The following is a 19467-nucleotide window of genomic DNA, read 5'->3' on the forward strand; positions in this document are numbered from 1 at the left end:
CAAACAAATTAACCTTTTAACAAACAAACATTTTTAAAAGCAATCAATTCATATAATTATTAATGGAGATAATCATTAATTAATGTAATTAAGCAATTCAGAACTTACAAACAATGCTAATGTCAGAAAATATATGTACAATATTACATATAAGTTTATGTAATATATACATATTTTTCATATAAATAAAACATATTTGTTTTCAGAGAAAACACAAGCAGACAAATGAAAACATTTTATTTCTATGATTTCTTTTTTTTTTTTTTTTTTACTAAATAAATATAAAATACCAATCATTCAGAGGTAACATCACCAAAAGACAAGCAATACTTTATTAACTGTTTAATTAGGTAAAATGTCAGACAATATGTACAATATTACATGCGCATTTGTTTTCAGAGAAACCTCAATCAAACAAAAGTGAAAAATTCTGCATGAAATAGCTACAAAAGCAGAAAATTGGTCTCACCATTTAGATTTGTGGCTCAGCGGTGTTAATAAACACTCAGGTTAAACATGTTCCTTATTTTGCTTTTCTAAATTAAGCACACAAAAAAAACACCATTTGGTTTTAAAATAAACTACTCTGGAGGTTCAATCCATTAAAAATATTTGTATAACAATGAATTAAACTGTTCAATTGCATCCCATGTGAACTTGGACATAATTTGTTTTTACAAACCTGCATTAGATTTAATTCTGGGTTCACTGTTTAGACCAACATTCTGTTTAATAGCAAACCTGCACTGAGTTACAACCTTATTATACCATCCATTAGTGGAAAAGAACCACTGAACCAGCAGCTTAGTGGTTAAACCCATCATCTACGTCTGTATAATCATACAAAAGCTCTCTGTGTTATTGCATCTCAATTAAGACACGTAGTTGCACACTTAATCCTCTGATCCAAGGAGTTAGGAGATATGAAAAAGCTTGCTTTGCACTATACCTGTGTGTATAATGGTATTTAATTGTGTTTAATTTAATTACAACTCACAGCCTTATGATCACTACTGTAGAAAATTAAGGTCCTGCTGCACATAATGACACTGAAAAATCTAAAATAAAACGCTCTTATCAACAGTAATAGTAAATCTTAACCATCTCTGGTCAGAAAAACTCTTCTGCAGGCAGCCACGGTCTAATAGCAAAGAGGAAAGGTGCGGCCCATCATAAACTATTCCCTCTCTCTCACTCCCCCTCATAAAGATGGTCAGGTGAGGTGCATCTCCTATCAGCGTGCTCCAGATGTGGCCCTGCCATCGTATGATGACGGGATTCATTGGCCGTTTGGAAGTAAATCTGGTCTGATTGAGCAAAGGGCTTGCGTAATTGCAGTCGTAAGCATTTAGATGGAGCGGAGCCCTGTGTTGTGAGAGACACTCGGTTAGAAACGGCTTTTCATCCTGAGCTGCTGATTCAACACTCTGAAACACTCGAGACTTGAGACTGTGTAGCTTCAATCCACCATTCTGCCACATGCTGCTAAACGGATGCAATCACAACTTCTGTGATTGCATTCCCTAATCCTTAGTCTGGCTTAAACACACTCTCACACTCTCACGTACAGTATGTACGCAGTGAAATGCTTTCCACATCAGGTCCACTGCCAAAAATCATTTTTATTTCACTTTTATTTGTTTGTTTTCAAAAACAAAAAATGATGTTATTTCTTATAGTACCAGCATGTAATACAAGGATTTCTTTAACAAGTAAAACACAAACTTAGAAATAAAACAGTACTTGGTTGGTGAGTGAAATACATACTCACCAGGATACTCCATCTGTTCATTGGGTATGTCATGGAGACAGACTTAGTAAGTATTAGAGGATGCTGCCCTCTAGTGGAGCCAAAAGAGCAATACAATATGATCCCACCATTTATTAAATATAAAATAAAACATAACCGGTGTGCTGTTACGGGAAAATAATCAACAACGGGGTCCATTCTGGAGTTAATGTGCATTCTTTTGTGGAACTCTCAGCCAATCATGAACAATCTTTTATGTAGCTCTGCATATTCTATTCTGGAATGCAGATATTCATGCACATTCTATTCTGGAATTCTCAGCCAATCATGTGCATTCTATCCTGGAACTCTCAGCTGATCATGTGCATTCTATTCTGGAATTCTCAGCTGATCATGTGCATTCTATTCTGGAACTCTCACCTGATCATGTGCATTCTATTCTGGAATTCTCACCTGATCATGTGCATTCTATTCTGGAACTCTCACCCGATCATGCGCATTCTATCCTGGAATTCTCAGCCAGTCATATGCATTCTATCCTGGAACTCTCACCTGATCATGTGCATTCTATTCTGGAACTCTCAGCGATCATGCGCATTCTATCCTGGAATTCTCAGCCAATCATGTGCATTCTATCCTGGAATTCTCAGCCGATCATGCACATTCTATCCTGGAATTCTCCGCCGATCATGCGCATTCTATCCTGGAATTCTCCGCCGATCATGTGCATTCTATCCTGGAATTCTCAGCCGATCATGCACATTCTATCCTGGAATTCTCCGCCGATCATGCGCATTCTATCCTGGAATTCTCCGCCGATCATGTGCATTCTATCCTGGAATTCTCAGCCGATCATGTGCATTCTATTCTGGAATTCTCAGCCGATCATGTGCATTCTATCCTGGAACTCTCAGCGATCATATGCATTCTATCCTGGAATTCTCAGCTGATCATGTGCATTCTATCCTGGAATTCTCAGCTGATCATGTGCATTCTATTCTGGAACTCTCACCTGATCATGTGCATTCTATTCTGGAACTCTCTCCTGATCATGTGCATTCTATTCTGGAACTCTCACCTGATCATGTGCATTCTATTCTGGAACTCTCAGCCAATCATATGCATTCTATCCTGGAACTCTCCGCCGATCATGTGCATTCTATCCTGGAACTCTCAGCGATCATATGCATTCTATCCTGGAATTCTCAGCTGATCATGTGCATTCTATTCTGGAATTCTCAGCCGATCATGTGCATTCTATCCTGGAACTCTCAGGCATTAGTGCACAAGCTATTCTGGAACCCTCAGCCATTCCATTGCAATCCAGCATTTGAGCCAATCATCAGTATGAAATTAGAGCCAGTGATGTGCATTTTATTCTAGAACTCTCAGCCAGTCATGCACACTGTATTTTAGACTTCTCAGCATGCTACATGTCCATGCTACAGTTCCAGAACCTTTAGCCAATCATTCACAAGCTATTCTGGAACTGTATTCAGTTCTGGAACACTTAACCAGTCATGTGTATTGTTCTATGGAAATCTCAACCAATCACACACATTCTATTTGAGAACTCTCAGCCAATCATGTGTATTGTGGAGTTCCAGAATCATCAGTTATATATTCTGTATTTCAGACAGCAGCCATGTTGGCTTTAGAATTCTGGAGCCAAAGTGAAATTCTCAGCCAGTCATCAGGATCCAATACTTTTAGCTTCATCTTCATTCCTAGGCATCACCAATCATGTACATTGTAGTGTTCTGGAATGCACCATCATTCTTTTCTAGACCTCTCATTCAAAGAGTTTCTCACAGCGCAACTGGCCTATCATTAGCAATGCAGTATTTTGATTTCAGTGCACAAATAATTACCACAGGAATGAGAGAGGAACAGGAGAACACACACGGCATCCGGTTTCAGACTCGCTATCTGACACACTGCTTATAGTCAGGTCTGTATGTATTTGTTTACATGTACATACAATCAAGCAAGCATTATTCTGGGTAAACGTAGCTCTATGTGGTCACGATGACTTGCCGATGATGAGGATGCTCATGAGGAAGACCATGGCAAAGAAGATCCACATGAAGAACCTGTCCATCACCTTGGCCACCTTCTTCCACTCAGCCACTTTCAGGGAAGTCAACTTCTGCTCCCGGAAGCAGTTCGCAATGTACTCGACGTTCTTGATGAGCTTCGGGTCTCCACCACTATGTGGGCCACAAAACATGCAGGGGTCAAAGGTCACATTTGGGGAAGGTAGTTTTTCATCATCAGGACAGCAAGGGAGACCTGAAGGGTTCCTGGTTGGTTCTGGGTTCTGCCTGGTTGGTTTCTTTTGATGTTTCTGTGCATGGCATTTGTCTGCATCTTTGTTCCATGCTAATGATGAGGTGCAGCTCTCTCCAACTTCGTAGACGAAGAAGATCCTGCTCATGTAGCCGATGATAAGCACTTTGGCCCAGTGAGGGACTGGTTTGGCTTCAGCACCACAGAAGTGGATGTTCATGATGAAGATGGTGAGAGAGGTGGAGGCCGTGATCATCGTCATCGTCGCAATGTAGTATTTACCTGAGACAACAGTATTTATTAGTGAATTCATTCATTTGTTCATTCATTCATTTATTGAGTCACTGAATCACATGAATTCAAATGAATCTCAGACAGATTCAGGGAATGATTTCAAATGAATCACAAATACATTTGTGTAAGTGTGTATGGAGGATCACTGGCTCACCTATGAGCGGCACGCTCTCGGAAGGCGGCATGCTCTCGGCCACCACCAGCTGGAAGACGGTGAGCGCCAACAGCACGGTGACACCCAGCGAGACCTTCTCACCTGAGTCCGCGGGCAGGAAGAAGCCAAGTGGCGCCAGGAAGGAGATGAGGAAGCAGGGCAGGAGCAGGTTGAAGATGTAGAAGGAGGAGCGTCTGCGCAGCAGCAGTGTGTACGTGATATCCGGGTATGGGTCCGAGCAGCAGCCATACATGATCACATTCTTGGTGGCGGGCATGCCGTCACACTCCCACTCCACATTCTCCACCAGGTCTGAGAGGTCACCGCTAGCCATCCCCATGGTGATGTCCACCTGGGTCAAAACCCATGCTTGAGTTATTGTTACATTTAAGCATTATCGCATGAGTAAGACTGCAGTTATACTGAATATTGGCGGTAATTCGGTCGGAGGCACGAGCCCAAAGGGCAAGTGCTGTAGCTAATCACAGGCGTACTCTTCAACAGCGAGTACAATATTGCTTTTACACAACAGCTCTATAAACAAGTAATTAATATCGAGTAACTGACATTTTGGACACAACATGAGCAAATATTCTGTTTACTTTTGTTCCGCTAGTGGAAATAGATCCTGAAGAAGCTGTACTCACTTTATAGCACGTCAGACAGCTGGCTAGCTAGTTCACATTGATTTGTACATTCCTGTGAAATTGGTGTCCCTTCTTCCTTTTCATCTTCATCTAACATGCTTTTATATTTTATGAAGTTATATTCCTGAAAACTATCTTCTGTCTGCTGATGATGGTGCTAACACTACTGGATTAACCATTTTGAACTAGGAAGTGTAATTTTATGTGGCAAACACAGATGAGAGGAGTGATACAAACAGTGCAGTTATAGGAAACCTAGGCACTCTTGGAAAGCCACTGGACCAATCAAATTAGTGGACCGGAACTAGCTGTTGTATAATTGTCAATAATTTTAATGGTATTGCTCTTTAGATTGAATATCATCTGTATATTGTGTTAATGATTATGACAAACTTACTCACATCACCATGAGTTTACTGAGTAAAAAACGAAAAGTGTTACAACTGTCTGCGTGTGTGCATATGTGAACCTGATTGCCGTTGTAGGTCCAAGAGCCAAAGGTGAGATTACACTGCTGGCTGTCGAAAGGGAAGTAGGACACATCCACAACACATGAGCTTTTGGTGATGGCTGGAGCATCCCAAGTGATCTCACCGGTGTAACGCAACACAACATTAGTGTCCGCTGGGCCGGGCAAATCTTCATCAGCTCTACACACACATACACACACACACACACACACATACACACAGATATATTATCATATACTTTTTATATGATGTTGAAAAATTTGAATGTAAAAACGTATCATAAATAAGTGATTGTATATCTATGCCTGGGTGTTAGAGAGTATATTATATGCAGAGGAATGTATTATACTGTAAGTCTACCACTACTTCATTTCCAGTGAAGAATGATTCACTTCCTAATCTCCTGTACATCACTAGAGTATAGTATAGGATGGTAAAATACTGTATAGTGCTGTACAGTGGAGTATATTGTAGTATTGCATAGTATAGTATAGCACAGTAAAGAGTAGTGTAGTGTTGCACAGTATAGTATTTTTTTTTACTCTTTCAGCACATTATCCATATAAATCACTATATAGTATTGTATAGTTGCATAGGGTAATGTAGTATAGTATGATGTAGTACAGCATAGTATAGTTTGTTATAGTAGTGTAGTATTGTATATGATTGCGTTGTATTGTTTAGTATAGCATGGCATAGCATAGCACAGTGTACTGTAGTATAGTGTACTATAGTACAGTACAGTACAGTATACTGTAATATGGCATAGTATTCCACTGTATTCTGTAGTACAGCGTGGTTTACAGTCTCAGAGTTATACACCAGAGTCAGATATTACTCTATATTAGGTACAGTATTACATAATATAGTGCGTCATAGTATAGTGTAGTATAGCATAGTGCAGTGCAGTATACTCTAGTATGGCATTGTATTCTCTAGTATAGTGTAGTTTAGCAAACAGACTGTATTGTAGCATAGTGTAGTATTACATAATATACATGCAGTGTAGCATAGTATAGTGTAATATTGTGCAGTATAGCATAGGATAATGTAGTATAGTGTAGGTTGCTGCAGTACAGCTTAGTGTAGCATAAAATTGCACTGTACACTGTAGTATAGTGTGGTTTAGCATAGTAGATTGTAGTATTGTAATATAGTGTAGTTGAGTGCAATACAGCACCAAATTGCATTGTATAGTGTAGTATAGCATAGACTAGTATAGCATAATACAGCAACTCATTATATAGTAGATTGTAGTTATGCAATACTCTTAGTATAAAAGACATTTCTCTTATACAGCACTAGGTTTGGTTTCTGAATGTGTGTTATATACTTTTTTTTTATAGGTCTGAACCGTCAGTGCGTGTACATGTTTGTGTGTACTTGTTGTAAAGCACTATGTCGGGTCTCCACACCAGGCTGCTGGGGATGCGGATGACCTCGAGGCCATCGTACTCGTCTTTATCCCACTTCAGATAGGCATCATACCACGTCTGCCTTATCCACAGGTATGCTATAAGAACTTGGTTACGCTCGTCCTACACGCATGCGCGCGCACACACACACACACAAACAATACAGTGCTTAAATGAGTTGATCTTGTAATAGTGAGATTAGCAGGCTAGTGAAACACCTGGCTAGACAGAGTCAGAGATCAAGATTAACACAGATTGCTGAGTGTCCGTTTCTCACACACTGTCTACAAGGAGACACACAATCCTTTAGTATCAGGTTATTTGAAGGTGTGACTGTTAGACTATGCCCACACCCTTTAAAGCTGTATCCCAAATGCTCATGTGTTCAAGTGAAGAGTTATTACAATTCATTCTACCAAGCAATAGTTGTTGAAAGTGTAAAAGAATGTGGTTTGGAATGGCGTACAGAAGTACTCTGTGCACGATCTTGGGCCATTCTTCACCTTCTAGTAAGTACGACATTTCCGCTGTATGGCATTTTAACCTATTTTTGTCTTATATACTAATAACATAATTCTAGCTATAATCTGATTATAATGTGTTCAATTATTCAGATTTCATGTGTGTTTATACCTGTACATAATCTGAGGATGTGGCTACATTCCTTTAGTTTATAAGTGTATGAGCAGCACAGCAAAGAAGTGCGTGTGTAGTGTTTGTTTTGTTTGTTTCTTGTATTCCTTCTATCTTGTTTCTAGGACCATATCTTAGAGACCATTTGGTAGAGACCACTTGGTGTGGAGCATGTGATGGGGATCGTTTCACTGAGACCATGTGATGGGGACTGTGTCATGAGATTCATGTAATGTGAGCCATGCTACCTGAACTAGGTCATAGGGAACAAGTCATGGAGGCCACATCACAGAGACTACATTGTGAGGACCAGGTCATACAGCACCACATCATGGGACCCATGTCTTCAGGACCCTGTCATCAGGACTGCATTGTGGAGTCTATATCTTGGGGAGCAAGTCATAGAGAATGTGACACAACTGGGTTGTAGGGACCACGTCATGAAGACCACAGAATAAAGTTTGTGTAAAAAGGACTATGTGAGAACCTTGCATTTGGGGACTGGGTCACGGGGACTCATAATTGAGGTTTCACTATAGGAAGTACATCATAAGAGATGTTGTGAAGACCGGGTCATGGAAGACATGTAATTGGGACCACTTTATGGGGGCATTGTCATAAAGACCAGGGCTTAGGGGACTGCGCCATGGAGGCTGGATCTTCAGGGCTGTGCTGTAGAGACCACATGGGGACCATGTCATGGGGGCTGCTTCATTGAGGCCGCATAGTGAGGACTGCATCATCAGGTTCACGTTACAGAGGCTACATAATGGGAACCAGATTGTAGCAATCAAGTTATAGAGACCATGTCATGGGGACTGTGTCATAAGGGTCAGGTAAAGGAGACTGTAGAACAGGAAATGGGGAACTATTGAAACAGGCATGTAGGGACCACATCAGAGATGGCATCATATGACCACGTTATTAGAACCAGGTCATAGATCGAAACCAAATGCAGTGAAACGTATAGTGGGGACCTGACGAGGGTGCCTATGATCATTTCACCTATTAAACTTTAGGACCTGTTGTTACTAAGAACGGTTGGTCCCCAACAATACAGCAACACAAAAATGTGTATGTACTCACCATGTCTTTAATCTGAGACAGTGTGACCTGCAGTGTGACGTTGAGTGTTTTATCTGTGTCTTCCACGGGCCGCAGAGCGTTCGAATAATTCTCCATAAGGTCATTTAGCAGTTGATGCGCAAAGTGGCCTTGGGCCGCATGAGCCACTGGACACCAAAAAACACACAGACACACACAGTTACACTCACTATCTTTATAATCTTAATTCATCAGTCAGGGTGATCCTAAAAAATTTTGTCCTATGGTGGCTTGCGTAAGTATTCACCCTCCTTTGAGCTTTGTGTTACAACCTGGAATTGAAATGGATATAATTGGGATTATGTCATGAACCTACACTAAACAGTCCATAATATTGAAGTGTGAGGTAAAAAAAAAAAAAAGTCAATATAGATTGAAAAATGATTTACAAATAAAAACTGTAAAAGTTGTGATTGCATAAGTATTCACCCCCGTTGCTATGAAACTGAACATCACAGTCTAAATGATCTTGTTTAGAGAAAAACAGTCTAAATGATCTTGTTTAGAGAAAAAATATAGTAATATAATAATAAACACAAGAAGAATGAGAGAAGAAAACACAACACACTTACCCTCCAACAACAGTGTCACAAAGCACACAGCCGCAACTGTGAAGCTCATGATCCAGCTCATGGAAGCATATGTAGGGAAGAAATGGATCAAACCAGCGCTGTACACAAGCCAGCATACTGCCACTCAGATAATGAAACAGTGCACCAGGTGGTTTCCTTTTACTCTGTTGTGATGTAATGGCTGTGTCCCAAATGACTCCTTACCATTCAGGTGCTACGTCTAGGCCACATGTTCATTCTGTTCTGGCTCCACACACGCAAAAGAAATAGGTAGCCTAATACAAGCTAATCACTGACATGGCCCAGAACTGAAAATGGATTAAGAACTTTCCTAATATAGTAGGTTACATAGGTACAGGAGTTGAATCTCAATTGGCTCCCAGTTGGACACATAGTGCACTACATGGTTGTAGCCATTATTTCATACCCTGTGCAGTGCACTTATAAATACCTTTCTACTATATACATAGTGCACTATACATAGTGTTATTTAATAGCTTATTTAATGCATTTCTGTAGGAAGTCACAAATGACTCACTGCTAGATACAGTATATATAGTATATTGTACTTTTGTGATTCAATTAAAATTATGGTTACTATTACTATTTCAAAACCTAGCCTACATAGTGCACTTCTCTGGGACGTTATAGCAGGTTTGAGTTGCAGCCCAGTGTTTTGATTGCCAGAAAGAGACCTCACCAGTCGCTAGTGCTTAGACGCAAGAGGATATCACATCACACAGAAACCAGATGCGTCTGCGCTCCAGCCGCGCCGCCATTCAGCTGTCAATCACCAGCAGACGGTCTGCGGAGACAACGCAGTGATGGAGGCGGAGATAAGAGGCTGGTGTGTCACCAGTTCTTTTATATCTGCATTCGTACTAACCTGATGTCCATTTATTTATCCAGCTGTCAACCTTCTATCTATCCGTTCATTTTTGCATTCATTCATTTGTCCATCTATTTTATTTTACAACATTTTTGGGATTCAGTGCAATACATCTGTTGCTCCCTGTCAGACATAGAGTGCCCTATGTAGGGTGCCATTATTTTTTTTTACTTAATGTATTTATGCAGGTAGTATGGCACTACTTCACTAATGGTTCCTTGCTAGGGTGCAGTACAGTTTGGTGATTTTGGCATTCTAACACACACACACAAAAGCATCCAGAGAGGGGCAGCAGAGTGGCACAGCGGGTAGCTTCGCCTCCTCGCAGGTCAGGTTACTGTCTGTGTGGCCATACTATGCATGTTCTCCCCATGTCTGCGTGAGGCTTCTCAGGGTTCTCTGGTTTCCTCCCATCTAGGTATGAAAGTGTGTGTGCATAGTACAATTAACCATTGTAAATATAAAGCACGCAAAACATTTAAAAAGTGATTATATACTATACAAGATTATATACTGTGAGTGATTATTACCTACCACTTCACTGTTTAGGAACACACACACACACACACACACACACAGTCTCAGCATGTGTTCAGTGAACCATCTGCCACTGCTTACACACACTTCCCTGAACACAAATTCAACTACTCCATGTCCAAGACACACACAGAGATACACTGTTAGCTTTACACTTCATACATGTATATATGTATATATAGATGATTAGATACTTATTAATACGTAATTGCATTACCTTCATTTAGTAACGTCTATATCCGTGGATATCCATGAAAATAGCCATTTAACATTAAGCAATATCCCTAAAGATATCTAAAATTAAGGAATATCCCTAATAATAGCTCACAAACATTAAGGAAAATTTAAGATACTTAGCTAACCTTTGGGAATGAATGAATCCCTAATGATAGCTAGTTAATATTAGGGAATATCCGTGAAGATAGCTAGCTAACATTAAGGAATATCCCTAAAGATAGCTAGCTAATATTAGAGAATATCCCTGAAGATAGCTAGCTAATATTAGGGAATATCCACGAAGATAGCTAGCTAATATTAGAGAATATCCGTGAAGATAGCTAGCTAATATTACAGAATATCCATGAAGATAGCTAGCTAATATTATAGTTTATCCATGAAGATAGCCAGCTAACATTAAGGAATATCTGTGAAGACATCTAGCTAACATTAGAGAATATCCGTGAAGATAGCTAGCTAATATTACAGAATATCCATGACGATAGCCAGCTAACATTAAGGAAATTCCATGAAGTTATCTAGCTAACATTAGAGAATATCCCTGAAGACAGCTTGCTAAGATTAGTGAATATCCCTAAAGTTAGCTAGTTAGTTAGCAAGCTAACTTTAGGGATTATCCCTGATTAACCCTAACCCAGCTCAAATTTTCCCAGTTGCCCAGCAGGTGCTCTCATAACTTTGAACAACGAGTGTGTACTCACATTCCAATGCTAAAAGCTAGCCAGTTAATATAATATTCCCAGAGCAATTTAGTTAATGTTAGAGAATATCCCCAAACAAAACTAATTAATGTTAGAAAATAAAAAAGCTAATAAGCTAGCTAATACTGGAAAATAATGTTACAAGCACCAAAAGCTAGCCAGTTAACATTAATAATTCCCAAAGCAATTTAGCTAAAGTTAGAGAATATTCCCAAACAAAACTAGCTAATTAATGTTAGAAAATAAAAAAGCTAATAAGCTAGCTAATACTGGAAAATAATGTTACAAATACAAAACCAAAAACTAGCCAGTTAACATTAATAATTCCCAAAGCAATTTTGCTAAAGTAAAAACTAGCTACATAATATTTTCTAATGTTGATAGAATTTAGCTAGCTAATAGCGGAAAATAATGTTACAAGCACCCAAAGCCAGTCAGGTAACATTAGAGAATAAACCTAAAGTAATTTAGCAAAAGTTAGAGAATATCCCCAAACAAAACTAGCTAGATAACTTTAGAAAATGACAAATAACCAAGCAAACTAGCTAATAATGGAAAATAATGTTAAGATCACCAAAAACCAGGTACTGGTATTGTCCAAATATTGCCAAGTTAGGTAATTATATATATCTATATCTATATCTATATTTATCTATCTATCTATCTATCTATATATATATATATATATATATATATACATACATACATACATACATACATACACACACACACACAAAGGGAATATGCAAGAATATAGATGATGTTAGAAAATAATGTAAAAAATCCTGCCAAGTGACGCTGAAGAACCTTCCCAAATCTTCCCAAATAAAGCTAGCTAGCTAACTTTAGAAAATGTGGAAAGGGGGGGAGCAAACTAGCTAATATTGGAAAATAATGATTGAATTTCCTTTTTAAAAAAAGACAAACACTTAGCACGATGAACTTGCTGTATTAGCCACGAAACTCTTCTGTTTATTTCACTTTTCCTTAAAACAATAATAAATAAAAGCATTGCCACATTGCTTTAATTTATACAGACTTTAATAGCTTTATTTACAGATGAAATCGTTTCTTTCTTCTGCTGTTTCTGCAGTCAATGCTTTGTTCAGTGAGTGTGATTCCGTTTACCTCCTTTCTTACTCTTTTTTTTTTTTTTTTTTTTTTTTAAATTGTATTCCAGTTTTGATCTTTTGAGATAACATTATCTGTGTCACATGTGAGAGTGATGTTTGTGTCTTTTTTTATTTTTTTATTTTTTTTTATTTGTATTTATTTGATTTACTGGCATCGTAGAAATGGGATTCCACATAAAAGAGCTTGAATGATTGTGCAAAATGGAGGAGGGAGCAGTATGGGAATGTCCAGCACTGTGGTAAGAATCACATGATCAGTATGAGGAGGATACAGAGGATGACAATGATAAAGGGGAGAAATAGGGAATACTGTTGAGGGAAAGGTACACTTAACTCAAAAAGGTGAAAAAGAACAACAAAAAGTGTGAGAAGATGGAAAGATGAAGGAGTGAGAGTTTAGGAAAAGACTGTAATTTCAGATGGAGAGAGAGAAAGATGGAAGGGACACGTAAATGCAGTGTGTTGGGTGGGGAATCAAGGTGCAATATTTCCATACAGGAAGTGAATCCGACTTGGACATGGGCGGAGTCAAGGGTGTGGGTGGTGAACAGGGTGCTGTAGGTTCAGTTGCTAAGCAACAACTCCGTTGCCGTCTCCACATCCCAGGATTTTGACGACAATGCCACTATTACTGCGTTCTGAGGGAAAAAAAAAAAAAAAAAGAGAGAGAGAGAAGACAACATATTTACGTCACACTAGATCTTATATACATATATAATATATATATAATATTACACACACACACACACACACATATACATATATATTATATATATAAAAACGACATCTTCGAGTTATAAATGAGTCAAAACATAAAACAAGGGCTGGCGTTCAGTTTCATATATGAATAGGTACGTGTGTATAAAAAAAAAAAATAAAAAAAACCAACAAGCATAAACTGTAAGTGATACTCACTTTATCGAAGCCCATAGCACACAGTTTGTCTATTTTACGTGTGTAGTCTGGACTGGAGACTGGTGCACCTGCGTAAACGTGTGACCAGAGCCGAGCCGTCTGCTTAAACATCTCTGGGTTCTGCTTATACTGGATACACACAAAACCACGCCGGACGTTACTCAGAATGAAGTCAGATTTTATTTGCTTCCTGAGCCTAACTTTCATACTATAACAATATTTCTGTCAAATATGAATCGGAAGCTCTGAAATGATTATATACACATCATTATATACATACTCTTTATCCATTTATAGTTTCAGGTGAAGACTTAGGAACAGTTATAGAAAATGAATCAACACGTTCTGACCAATCAGAATTGAGAATTCAGCAGCAGTTTTGTATAAAGGAATACAACACACATTAGGAATTAGTATTTTCTATGATGAACAGTAAACAGTCACGACATCTTGGTCACAATCTGAGGAGAATTTTCAGCGCACCTGATTGGCCACCACTGCATCCTGTGGGTCGTCTGGTTCTGCCGCTGCCAATAAAGCCTGTAGGGACAGCAGCACTGTCCGGAGCGTCATGGCCGCCGCCCTGACACACACACACACCGAGAGCCTTTCATTTCAAAGGCATAAACAGTCTACAAAACACTAGTTGATAAAACTGAATGAAAGCTAGTGGATCTGTTTGCTGATACAGAAATGCAAAATACTCCTTATTTTTTCATAAAAACAAAAAACACACACACACACACCTCTAACACACACTAGCCCAAAGAGTCTTACCACTGGTCCTTTAAAATATCCAGACATATGGCACCAGTTACTGAGCTGATGTTGGGATGCCAGATCTTTGTAATAAACCGTACCTAAAGCAGAGAGAGAGAGAGAGAGAGAGAGAGAGAGAGAGGAAAAACTCCAAATACAATACATGAAGACACAAACAAAAAATACAATACATTACGTAAAAAATATATAGAGAGAGTGATATATATTAAAGAAAAAAATAGTTTTCACTAGTTTTACAGTACATTTTCACACAAAGACTGTTTTCTTTAAAAATTACTGTGTTTCTGTTTTAAAACCCCTTTCTCCCCCCACATACTTGCACATACACACACACACACAGAGGAATGTGTATCAAATCTAACCAAACCAGATTAGCCTGGTCCTCGCTCACTCACACATACCTTTGGAGGATTGAAGGGATATGTTTCTGGAATTTTAATTTCTAGCTGGTATCGACCACCTGATGAAGAAAAACATACGGAGCACGAGATTTAGAGAAACACAAAGCCAAGATATACACAAAGAAGACAAAGAAATAACAACTGGTCCACATGTAAGCTTCAAATCGTAAGCTACATCATTCTTGCCTTCGTAAGGTGTGTCAGGCGGTCCTGCGATCTCCCCCTTCAGTTCTGTGAAGTTCTCATCCACCAGGTCGACTTTAATCTGGTTTTTACTCGTCTGTGGACAAAAGACTTTGCTTTAGGTTCGAATGGCATTGTAAGAAAATAAAGTACTGTATCAACCTCCAAAATAACAAAGGCAAAGGTATTCAATTCATATTGCTATGATCAGTTATGAGCAGGTATACACCCAAATCACATCATAATACTTTCTCAAATCTAGAGCTCAACAGGGCAACAGAAAAGCAGTCGCCCTATTGTTGAGAGATCGAAAGTTTGAATGCCAGCCATGCCACAGCCACTCATGGCTGCGAGTCCTAGAGAGCAAAACTGGCCATGCTGGCTGGGTGGGAGGGGCATACTCTGTGTCACCTGTCATTCACAGAAACACTAGCCAATTGTAGGTGTCTGTGTATGTGGAAGAGGGGGGATAGCACTTTCCTCTGAGGGTGTTACACTGCCCTTTGACACAGCGTGAGCAGCAGTTTGAAAAGATGTTGTTGGTTGGCGTCACGTGTTTCACAGGAAGCACGCGTTAGCCTTCACACTCCGTGTAGCTGTCTTATGATAGGAGTAAGCTGGCTGGTGGATGGGAAAATTTGGGAGAAAAAAAAAAAAAGAAAAACCATGCAAAAAATAATGACTCTTTCTCTTTTTGTTGTTGGTAAAGTAAATAATGCACCAAATATAAAAATCGATCATTTTTCATTAGCAACGTAATCGATTAGGTCCACAGCTCTAGTATTTACACTTCTCAGTAAACAGTACCAGCAGCAAGACATGTGTTGTCATCTTGTATTCGTTATTTCTCATTTGTACCTCTGAAAAGGTCTGAAAAGAAACTCTGAAACTCTGAAAAGGTCTATACTTCAGCGTTGATGTGTAACTGCATCATGACACAGAGAAAGGACATCCCAGAGTCATGTGACACAAATTCAGACGACTATAAAGCAAACACGTTCTTTAGCGTGTGAGCTTAGAAGACATGCTCTTTCATGGTGTGGCTCTGTTGTGTGTAACACAGAACGTATTTACGGTTGCGGCAAACAGTGGCTTTACAAGTGTCATGACAACACGTGGCATAGGGGTATGCAATATTGACAAAAAAACTGATATCTCAATATTTTCTGGGATTTTGAGGAAATAATGATAAGTAGACAATCTTTTGCATCCTTCAAAAATGTGTTTGTAAAAGACTTATACTGTACTCTTGTTAACAAGATATTAACTGTTGCTTACTAATGATCTCAATGGAAACAACGTATTTAAGGAAACGCAGACTTATTTATTTACTTAAAACTGAAGCATTCAAGTAAAAACAATACAATATGGTTTGAAACCATCTCTCTCAACTGCTTGAACTGGCACCATGACTTTTGCGATGTAACTTGTGACAGCATTTCTTATGTCTTGCTGTCTGTTGCTTTTCTTTGTCGTAAGGCACTTATTTGCAGAACGATTCCGCTGAAGTTTGCCGAGTGTGTTTTTGTGCCGGTACCTCTGCTGGTTTAGTCGTGTCGTGGACAGCATGACTCCTGAACCTTTTCATATTCTGTGCGGTGGTTAGTTCGCAGATGGTGAACCAAGTTAGTTGTCGAGCTGTCTCTGACGACAGAAGATTTCCGACATAGTTTGCAGATTGCTGTCTAAACCACCTCCATGCGAGTTAAGATGACCCACATCTAGCAATTAAATCTAATGATGTAGATTGCAAGGCTGGTGGTGACTGTATTTTCTCCTGGTGCTGTTTGTTCACTCTTTTTTAACTTCAGTCATGCATTTTTAGGCAGCTACACTAGCTTGAGTTGCACATTGCATTCTACTAGGCTACGTCACGCAGTGAATGCATGGAATCTCAAACTTTTTTTATTGGGTTTCTGCACACTCGATAACATCAGCTTGCCCATCGTTAAAACAACAATTGAGATATTATCGTAGATGATACGTACATGTGGTGGCTTGTTTTGAGTGACGCTGAAGTCACCATGGGCACGTTAGGGTCACCAGTCCACCAGAGAACCTGGTGGAAGCCCATGTGGACATGAGGGGAACATGCAAAACTCCACAAAGAAACCAGGGAACCTGGAGCTGTGAGGCAGCAACGATATCTGCTGTGCCGGCACGTCCGGCCCATTAGGGTTCATATCAAATTCAGAAATAATTTGGAAGAACTTTCTAGTTTAGCCCAGGCTTACTTTCGGTTTAATTCCAAATACTGATAGAGATACTTGGAGCACTAAAGAAATAGTGTCATGGCATGTAAACCTGTAGTGTGCATGGTGTCTTGAGATGGCTGGGGTCAGGGATTCCCACTTTACCCCCAGTGTTCCGGGGATAGACTCCTTCCCGGATCCTCCACGACACTGACCAGGATAAAACACTTACTGAAGATGAATGAATGAATAAATGATTATACACATTTAATAATGCCTTATTTCTGAATTTCTGAACCCTTGCTGTAATAGTAATTATTTCTTCCCCTATCTAGTGCACTTGGACAGGGATTTAGTTCATATCATTCACCAGGTGACTAGCACTGATTTTAATAAGCACTAATTTAGCTTAGGTCAAGTTATTGTATGTGAATGTACATATAAAGGGGTATATAATGCTTTCTTCAACATATACTTCATAATTCATTCACTAAAACCATAAAAAATCAGGTCAGTTTGGAGACATGTCGGCCTGCTTGCTTCCTTATAGATTAGCTTAGCTTAGCTTAGCTTGCAGTAGAACTGAAGCAAAATTAGCAACAAGATAAACTTGGCAACGTCATGCCTCATTGTTTGAAAGAAATAAAAGAAATAAGGAAATATTAACTAAGGAATGCAGAGTATTTTCATTGTAAAAATGCTAGCTAGAGGTTAACCTAAGCATTAGCATAAAGCTAATGCAGTACAGTAGGTAAGAGGAAGTTATGTGTTAGCTTAGCATATTCCCTCAGCCAAAGGAAATAATAAACGGTAAAAGGAATGAGATGTAAATGTGTGTAAACTGACCTCTTCGCTTTTAAGGACTTCTTTAAATTCTCGTTTTATCCTCTGCACTGCGATGTTAGCCATGCTGCTCTGTGTGTGTATGTGTGTGTGTGTGTGTGTGTGTATGTATGTGTGTGTGTGTGTGAGAGAGAGAGAGAGAGAGAGAGAGAGTGAGTGTGTGTGTGTGTGTGTGTGTATGTGGCCTCAGACCTCGCTGATACTCACAGCCCCCTCCTCTCCTCTCATGCTTCAGCGTCGTTTCGGTGTGAATCGATACTGAAAACCGGTTTTCACGATAAAATATGAACAAAACCAGGTTCAGGGGTTAAACTGGGATTTAAGGGATGCAGGAGCTCTGCTTCTTGTATGAGTGCCAGTTTATGTTATTTCATGGAGGTCCCAACATTCCTCTCATGGAAATGTCGCTGTGGCGGAATTACGGAAAACAACCAAAAGACCAAAAGCTGCCAGTAATATACTTTGACATCTCTCCAGGGTTGGGGGTTTGAATCCTGAATCCTTGTGTGTGTGGAGTTTGCATGTTCTCACAGGGCTTTGGGGGTTTCCTCAGGGTACTCTGGTTTCCTCCCCCCAGTCCAAAAACATGTGCTGTAGGCTGATTGGCGTCTCTAAATTGTCTGTTGTGTGTGATTGTGGCCTGTGATGGGTTGGTATCACACCCCGTCCAGGGTGTCCCCCGCTTTGTGCCCTGGAATAGGCTCCAGGATATATTGGTCATTTTCTAACTTTGAGTCAGCGCTGAGGTCTAAACCCTGTTAGCTGAGTGTGTTTTTATAATGATTTAATCAGGGGATAGTTACATGCCACAGCGAAACTAATTATTAATTAATTCAGTTTGTATTCAGATCCCGATCAGCTGTCCAAATCACATCATCAAAACAGAGAAGAGCGCTTAACACACTCCATACAGATGACGACAGACGAAGTTTTAAAATGTTAAATGGCCTAATAAAAGACACAAAACTCGCTGAATTAATCAGCTAATATTTTCCCACTGATGTAAGTCAGTAATGTTGTTTTTCCATAAGTAGATAAGATTATAAATATAGCAGTCGGTGTAGCATCCTTCAGTGGAGACAGAATGAAATCTTTAAATGAGAGTTTCTTCATCACATTTAGGGGTAACTAGACTTTACGTCCAGATGCAAAAGCGACACATATTTCAGTTTCATATGGGGGTCTTTCCCAAAATGTTGCCACTAGGTCAGAAGCACACAGTTGTATAGGATGTCTTTATATGCTGTAGCACTGACAGTTTCCCTTCACTGGAACTAAGGGGCCCAAACACGTTCCACAAATTGAGCTGCATGAAGACATGGTGTGTT

General features: G+C 39.4%; 2 protein-coding genes across 3 annotated transcripts; both read right to left on the reverse strand.

Annotated features, from left to right (window-relative positions):
- Positions 1-394: 394 nt before the first annotated feature.
- On the reverse strand, positions 395-10482 carry LOC113528020 (neuronal acetylcholine receptor subunit alpha-9-II). The gene is made up of 6 exons (XM_053239023.1): positions 9329-10482; positions 8739-8884; positions 6988-7142; positions 5604-5784; positions 4488-4839; positions 395-4321 (listed from the first exon to the last, which is right to left on the reverse strand). The coding sequence occupies exons 1-6, from the start codon at positions 9387-9389 to the stop codon at positions 3774-3776; spliced, it is 1443 nt and encodes a 480-aa protein (XP_053094998.1). The 5' UTR covers positions 9390-10482; the 3' UTR covers positions 395-3773.
- A 2153-nt stretch (positions 10483-12635) lies between these two features.
- On the reverse strand, positions 12636-18299 carry ube2ka (ubiquitin-conjugating enzyme E2Ka (UBC1 homolog, yeast)). 2 transcript variants are annotated; one of them, XM_026916178.3, is made up of 7 exons: positions 18143-18299; positions 15108-15201; positions 14922-14980; positions 14518-14600; positions 14224-14323; positions 13741-13869; positions 12636-13463 (listed from the first exon to the last, which is right to left on the reverse strand). In XM_026916178.3, exons 1-7 carry the CDS (start codon positions 18203-18205, stop codon positions 13389-13391), a joined length of 603 nt encoding a protein of 200 aa, XP_026771979.1. In that variant the 5' UTR covers positions 18206-18299; the 3' UTR covers positions 12636-13388. The 2 variants fall into 2 exon arrangements, with proteins under 2 accessions (XP_026771979.1, XP_053095445.1); XM_053239470.1 differs by lacking the exon at positions 18143-18299 and adding an exon at positions 17409-17524.
- Positions 18300-19467: the final 1168 nt, after the last annotated feature.

This window comes from Pangasianodon hypophthalmus, chromosome 13 (assembly GCF_027358585.1).
Source record: "Pangasianodon hypophthalmus isolate fPanHyp1 chromosome 13, fPanHyp1.pri, whole genome shotgun sequence".
Lineage (NCBI taxonomy): Eukaryota > Metazoa > Chordata > Actinopteri > Siluriformes > Pangasiidae > Pangasianodon > Pangasianodon hypophthalmus.